The sequence below is a fragment of the Brienomyrus brachyistius genome, chromosome 9 (genome assembly GCF_023856365.1).
Source record: "Brienomyrus brachyistius isolate T26 chromosome 9, BBRACH_0.4, whole genome shotgun sequence".
In the NCBI taxonomy this organism is placed as follows: domain Eukaryota; kingdom Metazoa; phylum Chordata; class Actinopteri; order Osteoglossiformes; family Mormyridae; genus Brienomyrus; species Brienomyrus brachyistius.
In genome coordinates this window covers 6,432,539-6,445,098 of record NC_064541.1, presented here as the reverse complement: position 1 = coordinate 6,445,098, position 12,560 = coordinate 6,432,539, and the positions used below count along the sequence as shown (strand labels likewise).

Sequence of the window (12,560 nt, the reverse complement as noted above, 5' to 3'; positions counted from 1 at the left end):
CTTCCTCTATCTCCTCCTTCTCCTCTTCCTCTACCTAGGCCTCTTCCTCTATCTCCTCCTTCTCCTCTTCCTCTACCTAGGCCTCTTCCTCTACCTTCTTCTTCTCCTCTTCCTCTACCTAGGCCTCTTCCTCTATCTCCTCCTTCTCCTCTTCCTCTACCTAGGCCTCTTCCTCTATCTCCTCCTTCTCCTCTTCCTCTACCTAGGCCTCTTCCTCTATCTCCTCCTTCTCCTCTTCCTCTACCTAGGCCTCTTCCTCCACCTTCTTCTTCTCCTCTTCCTCTACCTAGGCCTCTTCCTCTACCTTCTTCTTCTCCTCTTCCTCTACCTAGGCCTCTTCCTCTATCTCCTCCTTCTCCTCTTCCTCTACCTAGGCCTCTTCCTCTATCTCCTCCTTCTCCTCTTCCTCTACCTAGGCCTCTTCCTCTATCTCCTCCTTCTCCTCTTCCTCTACCTAGGCCTCTTCCTCTATCTCCTCCTTCTCCTCTTCCTCTACCTAGGCCTCTTCCTCTACCTTCTTCTTCTCCTCTTCCTCTACCTAGGCCTCTTCCTCTATCTCCTCCTTCTCCTCTTCCTCTACCTAGGCCTCTTCCTCTATCTCCTCCTTCTCCTCTTCCTCTACCTAGGCCTCTTCCTCTATCTCCTCCTTCTCCTCTTCCTCTACCTAGGCCTCTTCCTCTACCTTCTTCTTCTCCTCTTCCTCTACCTAGGCCTCTTCCTCGATCTCCTCCTTCTCCTCTTCCTCTACCTAGGCCTCTTCCTCTACCTTCTTCTTCTCCTCTTTGAGCTCCCCCTCTCATTCTCACTCTTCTTCTAGCTCCTTCCATTTTTGATGAATACAGGTGAACTCACCTGCTGCCTTTTATAGCACACCTGAGTGCTGCGTTTTCTAATTAGCACATGTGTGCTTCCACACCTTGTGGATGTGCTTATCCAATTAGTTCATTAGTGTGGTCATTGGCAATCTGGGGCTTTGTAATGACAAGGAAGTAACCTCACAATCCTTATCTGTGTCTAAGTTGTCGAAATGTGTGTAGAGTTTTACAAATCACTGTGTGTAATGTTTTGCAAAAAGAGTGAAGCAGACATTGTGTGTAATGTTGTGCAAATCTGTGGCGGTGTTTTGCTCCTTGGAGTAGACTTTTGCAAATTGTGTGGAAATTTTTATTTTACAGTGTAAACAATCGTAAAAAACTGTATTATAATTCCGGTGCTTTTTCTGTTTACATATCTTGCAGTAATGTCCTTTTGCAAATAAAAATCTGTACTGCAGCAGTTCTGTGTCTGTATTTTTTTTTTTACATAAACTGTACATTTTATAAAGCTACTCTTAGATGGTCATAAATTTTTTTGTATTGAATTTCTACAGCAAAGGAAACAAAATGCATTTACTAAACCCAACAAAACAAAAATGTAGAAAGGCTTCAAATATAAGGGCAGACCTGACACATAAAATAATGCAGTTTCTGTAATTTCAGCTGATGATAGTGTTTGTTTGTCAGTGTGTAATGATTGACTAAATGTTCCTGTTGGAAGAGAACATGTGTTAGTATTTTCAATAGTTATTTGATTTTGAAACATGTTTGCAGTGTTTTGCTAGACATAGTGTACTGTGGTAATTTATTATTGTATTTTGAAAATTAGTTTTGAGGTTTAGTTTACAATGTGTGATTTTGAGCATGAAATTAACCGTTTTGTCAATTGGGTGTTTTAGGTGTGTTGGTGCGTTAAGAGTTTAGGAAACTTGTTAAATGTATTGCAAAAACTGTAATAGCGATTGTAAAAAACTGTAAACCAACACTTTATTCTATATGCTCTATGTACGATTTAAAAAATAAACATTTAATTTGCAATATTATAATATTTCAATTTAAATTTTGATTTTGGGTTGATCCTTTGTGATTCATTTGAATTAAAATTCTAAGATAATATTGCATTTAACTTAAAAACAATGAACTGTTTCACAGTAATTGACTGGTTGACCTCTGCTGTGTGCTGGGAAAATAAAAAAGCCAGTTACTGGAAAATTTAATCTGGAAGGTTTCACCATAGTGGAGTTTTGGGAAATAAGATTGGCAAAGATGCAGCCATTGACCCATTATTGGCAGCAAAGCCTAAATCACAAATCTCTTGGGTGACTGATCCAGCCGAGCAGGCGACCCCTAGTGGCAGGTGCCATCCCTGCAGTGCAAATCTCCCACAGCTTCAACTGAATTACAGAAAAGATTTCCTTACCTGAATCTTTCTTTGTGAAGATGACACATTTCATTACCTGACAGTCATATTAATTTCAGTTGCATTCAGCCTGAATAGAAACACACTTGGGCACAGTTATGCACAAATACGGATTTTACATGAATACACTAAACCTCCCTGGCACCCCTCTCTGAGGTCTGATTAAACGGCATCTTGATTGGATGCTACAACTAAAGTATCATGCTGGATCTTCTTCTCCTTCTATGTGAATAACTCTTGTACCATGGCATTTGTTTGTGACTGCTGGTGAATGCCATTCAGTCAGGAACTGGAAAAGCCTGAATAGTACGAATAAAGATATTTGTCGAGAAACTTGTCCTGATATTCAATAATTTCCCTTCAAGATTAACTGGAACATACTAAATATCCTATGATAAGGATGTGGGTTTTGTCAATATTGAGCTGGAAAAATAAAAAAAAACAAACAAGCTTGATATTTATCCTGGCCATTAATCAGAAATCAGACTTATCTGTGTACAGTGGTGACCTGCTGGTTCTAGGAACGTCATGATTTCCAGAGAGCAGTTGTGCTTCTGATGTGACAAATAGACAAATAAAAATTACTGCCTGAAGTACATACAGTTTGACTCTGGAAAAAAAAGCAACACAAATACTGTAACTATTCCTCATCTCTCCGTCTGGCTGGATCAGGCCATAAGATTTCATCCACATCACAGGCTATGTCTTCATTTGCAAGGCACCGTTGGAAGAATCGCCTTGAGTGACGAATCCACCCCTGCACAGAAGCTGCGTCGATTTGATCACATGCCTGCTCCATGGCCTGAATGAGGGGCAAACGGTCATAGGGCCGCAGGTCGTATACCTTCCACCGCCACGCTGAAAAAAACTCTTCGATTGGATTCAGGAAGGGGGAGTATGGGGGAAGGTATAACACTTCAAAATCAGGGTGACCATGGAACCAATTCTGGACCAGAGCAGCCCGATGGAATGAGACATTGTCCCAAACGACAATGTACCGCATCTGGTCCACTTTGTGTAATGCTGTGACAATCTCGTGCAATCTGTCAAGAAATGCAAGTATTAGATTTGCATTATAGGGTCCCAGATTTGCATGGTGGTGGAGGACCCCATTTTGTGTGATAGCAGCGCAGAGGGTGATGTTACCCCCTCGCTGCCCTGGCACATTGGTGATTGCCCTGTGTCCAATTACATTTCTCCCTCGTCTTCGTGTTTTTGCAAGGTTAAATCCAGCCTCATCCACATATATAAATTCATGCTGAATTTGTTCTGCATCCATTTGCAAGACTCTCTGAAACACAGTAAAAGACAATAGGATGCTATTCAATATCTATTGCACATTTTTTTTGTGCCAGAACATTATGAGCAGTGCACAATACCACACCATAGCAGTAAAATGAACAATACATACCTCCACATATTCAGAGCGCAGATGTTTCACTCTCTCTGAATTTCTGTCAAATGGTACCCGATATAGTTGCTTCATGTGTACTTGCTTTTTCTTGAGGATTCGAGCTAATGTTGACAGAGAGACTCGGTGGATGTTATTGAAAATACGGTCATCGTTGATGATATTGGCTTGGATTTCTCGCAGCCTGATACAATTATTGGCCACAACCATGTTCACTATGGCGGCCTCTTGTGCACGGGTGAACATAGGGCCCCTTCCACCTTGGTGTCCTCGACCCTCAATCCTATGTGAAAAATATACTGTATATATAAAAAAATACACATGCAGCCTCAAATGTCACAGTAAACAATATTGATGACAAGTACAGCAAGCTTAAGTTTCAATGTACTGTGTGGTTAGCTTACCTGTTTTCTCGATGAAATGTCCGAATTACTGACGCAACAGTATTTCTGCTGAGATTTGGTTGAACTCTTTGTCCAGCTTCCATCAGTGTCAGTCCATGGTTGAGAACATGGTCAATAAGTGTTGCACGGATTTCTTGAGTCAAATTTGGTCCTCGTCTTCTTTGTTCAGGTTCTGTCAACTCTTCAAGTTCTTCTCTACCTCTTCCTCTACCTAGGCCTCTTCCTCTATCTCCTCCTTCTCCTCTTCCTCTACCTAGGCCTCTTCCTCTACCTTCTTCTTCTCCTCTTCCTCTACTTAGGCCTCTTCCTCTATCTCCTCCTTCTCCTCTTCCTCTACCTAGGCCTCTTCCTCTACCTTCTTCTTCTCCTCTTCCTCTACCTAGGCCTCTTCCTCTATCTCCTCCTTCTCCTCTTCCTCTACCTAGGCCTCTTCCTCTATCTCCTCCTTCTCCTCTTCCTCTACCTAGGCCTCTTCCTCTATCTCCTCCTTCTCCTCTTCCTCTACCTAGGCCTCTTCCTCTACCTTCTTCTTCTCCTCTTCCTCTACCTAGGCCTCTTCCTCTATCTCCTCCTTCTCCTCTTCCTCTACCTAGGCCTCTTCCTCTATCTCCTCCTTCTCCTCTTCCTCTACCTAGGCCTCTTCCTCTATCTCCTCCTTCTCCTCTTCCTCTACCTAGGCCTCTTCCTCTACCTTCTTCTTCTCCTCTTCCTCTACCTAGGCCTCTTCCTCGATCTCCTCCTTCTCCTCTTCCTCTACCTAGGCCTCTTCCTCTACCTTCTTCTTCTCCTCTTTGAGCTCCCCCTCTCATTCTCACTCTTCTTCTAGCTCCTTCCATTTTTGATGAATACAGGTGAACTCACCTGCTGCCTTTTATAGCACACCTGAGTGCTGCGTTTTCTAATTAGCACATGTGTGCTTCCACACCTTGTGGATGTGCTTATCCAATTAGTTCATTAGTGTGGTCATTGGCAATCTGGGGCTTTGTAATGACAAGGAAGTAACCTCACAATCCTTATCTGTGTCTAAGCTGTCGAAATGTGTGTAGAGTTTTACAAATCACTGTGTGTAATGTTTTGCAAAAAGAGTGAAGCAGACATTGTGTGTAATGTTGTGCAAATCTGTGGCGGTGTTTTGCTCCTTGGAGTAGACTTTTGCAAATTGTGTGGAAATTTTTATTTTACAGTGTAAACAATCGTAAAAAACTGTATTATAATTCCGGTGCTTTTTCTGTTTACATATCTTGCAGTAATGTCCTTTTGCAAATAAAAATCTGTACTGCAGCAGTTCTGTGTCTGTATTTTTTTTTTTACATAAACTGTACATTTTATAAAGCTACTCTTAGATGGTCATAAATTTTTTTGTATTGAATTTCTACAGCAAAGGAAACAAAATGCATTTACTAAACCCAACAAAACAAAAATGTAGAAAGGCTTCAAATATAAGGGCAGACCTGACACATAAAATAATGCAGTTTCTGTAATTTCAGCTGATGATAGTGTTTGTTTGTCAGTGTGTAATGATTGACTAAATGTTCCTGTTGGAAGAGAACATGTGTTAGTATTTTCAATAGTTATTTGATTTTGAAACATGTTTGCAGTGTTTTGCTAGACATAGTGTACTGTGGTAATTTATTATTGTATTTTGAAAATTAGTTTTGAGGTTTAGTTTACAATGTGTGATTTTGAGCATGAAATTAACCGTTTTGTCAATTGGGTGTTTTAGGTGTGTTGGTGCGTTAAGAGTTTAGGAAACTTGTTAAATGTATTGCAAAAACTGTAATAGCGATTGTAAAAAACTGTAAACCAACACTTTATTCTATATGCTCTATGTACGATTTAAAAAATAAACATTTAATTTGCAATATTATAATATTTCAATTTAAATTTTGATTTTGGGTTGATCCTTTGTGATTCATTTGAATTAAAATTCTAAGATAATATTGCATTTAACTTAAAAACAATGAACTGTTTCACAGTAATTGACTGGTTGACCTCTGCTGTGTGCTGGGAAAATAAAAAAGCCAGTTACTGGAAAATTTAATCTGGAAGGTTTCACCATAGTGGAGTTTTGGGAAATAAGATTGGCAAAGATGCAGCCATTGACCCATTATTGGCAGCAAAGCCTAAATCACAAATCTCTTGGGTGACTGATCCAGCCGAGCAGGCGACCCCTAGTGGCAGGTGCCATCCCTGCAGTGCAAATCTCCCACAGCTTCAACTGAATTACAGAAAAGAATTCCTTGCCTGAATCTTTCTTTGTGAAGATGACACATTTCATTACCTGACAGTCATATTAATTTCAGTTGCATTCAGCCTGAATAGAAACACACTTGGGCACAGTTATGCACAAATACGGATTTTACATGAATACACTAAACCTCCCTGGCACCCCTCTCTGAGGTCTGATTAAACGGCATCTTGATTGGATGCTACAACTAAAGTATCATGCTGGATCTTCTTCTCCTTCTATGTGAATAACTCTTGTACCATGGCATTTGTTTGTGACTGCTGGTGAATGCCATTCAGTCAGGAACTGGAAAAGCCTGAATAGTACGAATAAAGATATTTGTCGAGAAACTTGTCCTGATATTCAATAATTTCCCTTCAAGATTAACTGGAACATACTAAATATCCTATGATAAGGATGTGGGTTTTGTCAATATTGAGCTGGAAAAATAAAAAAAAACAAACAAGCTTGATATTTATCCTGGCCATTAATCAGAATTCAGACTTATCTGTGTACAGTGGTGACCTGCTGGTTCTAGGAACGTCATGATTTCCAGAGAGCAGTTGTGCTTCTGATGTGATGCACGAATTCCCTGTCTTCAACCGGTCCTGCAAGTGAAAACCAAACATTTAATAACATGATGGTTGTCATTGCTGGAATCCTTTCTGCCTTAAAAAATTTAGATGACGAGCTAATTCCAATGTTATTTCTTTATTTGAGAAATACCATCAAAGTTTCTGCCCCAGTTATCTGCTTTACGCTCAGATGGGACAACTATGTCATTAATTCATTGTAGTATTGATATCCGCTATGACCACAAATGCAATGTCACTCCGTAGGGCCTGTGGAAATGCATAAGCATCTGCTAAGAAAAATGCAGTTTCCCTCCATTTTGCTGCTCTCTTGCTGCATCTTGCACCTTCTTGTCAACAGGACAGCTAGCTAATTCGCTTAAAAACCTGGACGGAGAACCTTACAATACTCAAACCCAACCCACAGCCCCCAAATATATTGTGACAGTTACTTCTCTGCCACTGGAAATACGTGACCACTCATCGGTCAGAACTGTAATTTTATATATATATATATATATATATATATATATATATATATATATATATATATATATATATATATAACCATGCTTTTTTAAAATAAATAATTAAAAATAACACAGTGTAAGGGGTGGCAAGATGGTGCAGTGGTTAGCACTGTTATCTCATACCCCAGGGACTTGGATTCAAGTTTCCGTTCCAATTGAAGTTACCAAAAATTGCCGGTAGGTGTGAGTGGGTCCCACAATAGGTTGGTGTCCCATCCTGGGTTCTTCCCTGCCTTGTGCCCATAAGCTCTGGAACCCATGACCCTGTACTTCAATACAGTGGGTTGAAAGAGGAAGGATTAGCTGATTCAGCATGATTCACATGAAATGCACTATACCAGCTGGGACCATCAAGTCTTGTACACAAAGAACACCCCCCACCATCACATGACTCATTGTCCCTCCAGAACTCCACACTGCTACACACTTAATAACCTTTGAGCCCAGTCACCAGGGGTAATACCTGGGTTATTTACCCAGAGTGACAAAAGTGCACCATTATCACCTTTCTTACAGAGGGAGGTACATAGTATTTGTGTTCTAAATTCTATATCCTTTCATTTAGTAGAGGGAAAAAATGGCTGACAACCCTGACCAGGATAAGTGGGTAGAAGATGGATTGATGAGTGGATGGATGTAAAGCACTGAGGATTTTTGTTTGCTAGTAATTTTCAGACAGAATAAATAACGTAGTTTCCTACAACATGTTCATGGACAAATATCACATCCTTCCTGTTTTTAAATTCTTAAGCTACATTTTAGACTAGAAATTAGACTTGATTATAGAAATCATGTACCCTATGATCGACTGGAACCCCGTCCGGGGTATCTGCCAGCCTTGTGCCGTGACACTGTACTGAGTAAGTGGTGACAAAAGATGGATGGATAGATTAAAAAAACAATATTTACACAATAAACATGGTAAACCTTTCTAGGCCCACAAATGCATATTTGGGACTACCTGTCCTGACATGATTAACATACTTTCCCGTTTTATCTGCTATGGTTTTTCATGTCTGAAAAATGTCACTCCAGTCTAGGCTACCGTGTAAATTGTGGGTAATCTATAGCATTCAATGGCTATCCCTGAAGTTTCCTAATGCTATCTACATGTGTCGATGTCGCTACACACGGCATAAAGCATTTTCATTCATAAAGCAAATCATTCAGGTATACAGGAATGGAAGTTTCTAGGATATCGAAGCTTTCCAGAAAATGACGTGAACCTAACGGAGAGTTTGGACTCATTAATCTTTTTGCAGCAGACTACTTCCACGGAGGGCTTAGGGTTACACTGTCAAAAACAGCCAGGCGTGTGTTTTAAGGATGCAGTGTCAGCTCCCAAAGCGCCTTCGCTATCCTTCTTCATGTCCTTCTCCATTTCGGCGGTTATTACTCAGCGCTGCGGCTGTCGGCTTCTTTCAAGCACATCAAGCATTTTCCTGAGCCAGCATTCCCTGCCATTGCAAACAAAGTGTGTCATCATTACCATAAAGCACCTGCGAAGTCCCCACCATTCCCCCATCCACCTGTATTGCTGAGTTTCGCCGCGATACGTTCGCGTAGCTTCTTTGCTTCTAACTCTACTTGACGGGGCACAAATAATATAGTATAATGCTATTACTTGTGCATTAATTAACCACAAACTAAGTCTTAGTTACATGGTTTCATGTTGATCGCAAGTTAATTCATCATTATTGAATCGTGAGGTTTTATCTCAAGTAGTTACTATATTTGTTACTATATCTGTTAATTCTGTAAACCTTTGTGGACTACTGAAGGAACTACTGACGCAACAAGTCATGAATAACACAAGTGAAATATTTATCTCCTACTATATCTGTTCTTGATTTTGTTCATGATTTGTACTTCAGTAGTAATTCATTTATTACTAAGCATTTGTGTCCCGTCAAGTAAAGTGCTACCGCTTTGATTATATGAGTAAACACAGTCCGGCTCGTCTGAGGAGAGCAATGTATTATTTAGTCTGCATAATTCCTTTGCTACGTTTTCACCCAAGCCTCTAACTGATTAAATCTTAGGAAAGGTCATTAAAAAGGCGTGTGCATGTATAACGTCTGTCTACTTTTGCAAACAGAAATCAATGGGATTCCACGTTATGCGAATCTCCTTATGCATCGTGCTGCTAGAGACATGGCGTCCTTATTGTAGAATTTCAGAAGAGCACTGATATTTTTCAGGTCTTAGTAGTGCAGCCCTAACTATTGGTTGCATCCAGAAATTTATATCCGTTGTTGTGAAATAAATTCACACACGTATGAAACAAAATCAGGCAGACACGTTTTGATTTCCATTCATCGTGTTATTTCTCTGGAAAATTCCCATGTTAGTTCATTCTGCCCCCTCTAGGTGTCGCTGCTGCGTTAGACACCAGGTCTCGACAGGTTTCAGCTGACACAGTTTCTACTTGAAATGTCTCCAACATGTAGTGACCCACCAGGCAGTAGCTCAGTTATCTCATCCTCCGCCTTTTGTAACTTCAGTTAATTACGTAGGATGTAATATGACAAGTGGCACACACTGTGGAAGATAACACGGAAAACAAAGCAATTGCAATAGGTCTATAAATGGCCAAACCCAACCTTGTCTTTTGGCTTTGTGTACTGCTTATTTAAATTTTTTTTACCAGACCTGCATTACGTGTTCATCTTCAGCTCTGTCAGCACTACGGGTTTCACAAATGTTACACATATTTTACAAAGTAACACATATTTAATGGGATAATGAGCCACAATATGTAATCTCTGAGTTACAAAATAATAAAATCGGTGGCATGACACTGAGATGGAGCTCAGATTCGGTGGAATGCTTTCCTCTCCCACTGGAGGATGGGGGAGAGCCGCCTGGACGTGGTGAAAACGCAAAAGCACAGGCATGTAATCTTGCCTCGTGCTCTAATCGGTTTTCACAGCGTGTTTATATTCAGCATGTGTAGGAGTGTGGAACCCAGAGCCGCTATTCCACTGGGCTCAGGGCCGACACTGCAAGAGTATTTTTGAAAATAATGTGCTTCTTCTGCTTGTTTCAGGAGCTGCTTGAATCCCACAAAGAACCATATATATTGAAATTTATTCAAATATATATGTCTTTTTCCCATTTGTATAATTATGAAATAAAGACAATGAAAGAAAAAGATCAAAGACAACACTTGTTGGTACAGAACCATTAGATTTTTTCTGCATTTTTTATTATGCCATTAAATTATTCTAAGTACAACCCCCCCCCCCCCAAGATAACCACCCCCCCCCTTTCCCTAATTCGTATTTGTCCAGGGTCTCATTTTCCATTAACATGACAACTGCCATCTAATCTAAATTCTTTCATGATTTCTCCTGCATCCATGTCTGTCTCCTCAATAAACTCTGAGCACCTTAAAGAGTTGAGCCACGTCTGAATGAGAAGATTCATGTAAGTGAAACACTATTATGATTATTGCTGTTATGGAGTCTCCAACGCCAACAGCAGAACTCTTGCCTGTTTGACACACACAAACACACACACACATGTAATACTGCTTATCCAGTCACAGTTCATCATCATGTCTGGGACGGTTCATCACTAATTTCACAGGAGCCTTGATGAAGTGTATGCTGAAGTGACTGTCAGGGTGTTTCATTTGGCAAGTTATTCTGCTGTAGCTTTAAGGCATTATACTGTGAAACATTGTTATTATGTATTTTGAAGAGCTGTTTCATTTTACTCTGAAAATGCCACTGAGTAGCCTGAAGACCCAGACAGGACATTTGGGAGAAATGTCATCTGCATGTTTGCCGGAATTCAGAGCTGTATGCAAGGTGGGTTGTTTCCTTGTTGACTATGGTTAAACTCGTGGTAAGATGGCTCTAGATTGACTTGGCACAAAAGATGAAGATGAGGTGAATCCTTTGTGAAGGTAAGCCTGCTGTCTACTTGCGGTGCGCACAGCCAGTGTGCAGAAGATTTTTCTGCAGAGAAGGCTTTAGGATAATGGATGGATGAGGGGTGAGACAGGACAAGTGGGAGGGGTCCTCCCTAAGGAAAATGTCTGAGATGATGAGTAAGGGAACAATTGAAAAATCAGCGTAAAACGCAGACGGGGCGAAGGCACTGAGGGCGAAGTCTTCATGGCCAACCATTCCCTGCCAATCAGGACTTCTCTAAAAGTGTACATCTGAGACCTTAGATCACATTACACTGCAAGTAGGATTCCACACTAGAAGCTCATTATTGTACGATTATTACATTATCATACATTGATTCAATAAACTTTGAATTGCAGTGTTGAGGTCCAGAATAACAGTTTAATTTTATAAACTAATTTTACTTCATGATCCTGCATGTAGTTAAAGCACAATCTATAACTTCTGGCCCACTGCTAGATGTGGTGGATGGACTGAGGTCCTCTAAACATCTACCAAGATAGGACTGAGGTTGTTTTTTTTGGTGCGATGCTGACTTGTCAAAGACACAAAATGATCTATATGCTTTGGTTTAAATTAACTCTGATGCTGTCAAAGAACATTCACAAGTATATGTAAACACAAATCAACGTATATATCAAATCTATAAAGCTCAAAAAAGAGCCAAAAATAGCCCAGTTTTTGCCTACATAGATATTCAACGACGATATAGTAATTAAAACTAATTTTTTTTAAAATTGTTAAAACATTAAAGGGTATAGTACAGCTGAGCGAAATGGATTCATAATCAAAATTTAAGCAAGCGAATGATAATTCTGCTAGCGTTTGATACTTCCATAACACAGTGATTCTCACAGACTTGCTAGCTGAAATTAGCACATAGTAATAATACTACTACTACTATTAATAATAATAATTGCACACAGTAAATCGTAATGTACATCATGTGATCAGTAAATAACCGTCTCTTGGGTTTTATGTCGCTGACGCTATAACCCGGCAATGCCTTCACCGAGCCGACCCTTCTGCAGTGGAAAACCGAAGCGGTCTGGAACCGGCCTGTAAGTAGTCTCTCTCCACGGTATGGGTCGGTTCCTGTCTGCCAGTGGAAAAGTGCTGTTATATCGTTTCGCATAAATTGAAATTTGCCTTTTGCTTTCTTTAATCTAGAACTACAGGACTAAGTTGTTTTTACCGAAACCCAGACACTCATCGTCGTTCTTTTCTTCCCGACTTATTTTTCTTCGTAATCTATACAAAT

General features: G+C 40.2%; 1 protein-coding gene across 1 annotated transcript; it reads right to left on the bottom strand.

The window, feature by feature from the left end:
* Window positions 1–780: 780 nt before the first annotated feature.
* LOC125749249 (uncharacterized) lies at window positions 781–4,427 on the bottom strand. Its single transcript, XM_049026318.1, has 4 exons — window positions 4,406–4,427; window positions 4,051–4,321; window positions 3,647–3,929; window positions 781–3,526 (listed from the first exon to the last, which is right to left on the bottom strand). Exons 2-4 carry the CDS (start codon window positions 4,131–4,133, stop codon window positions 2,876–2,878), a joined length of 1,017 nt encoding a protein of 338 aa, XP_048882275.1. The 5' UTR covers window positions 4,134–4,321; window positions 4,406–4,427; the 3' UTR covers window positions 781–2,875.
* Window positions 4,428–12,560: the final 8,133 nt, after the last annotated feature.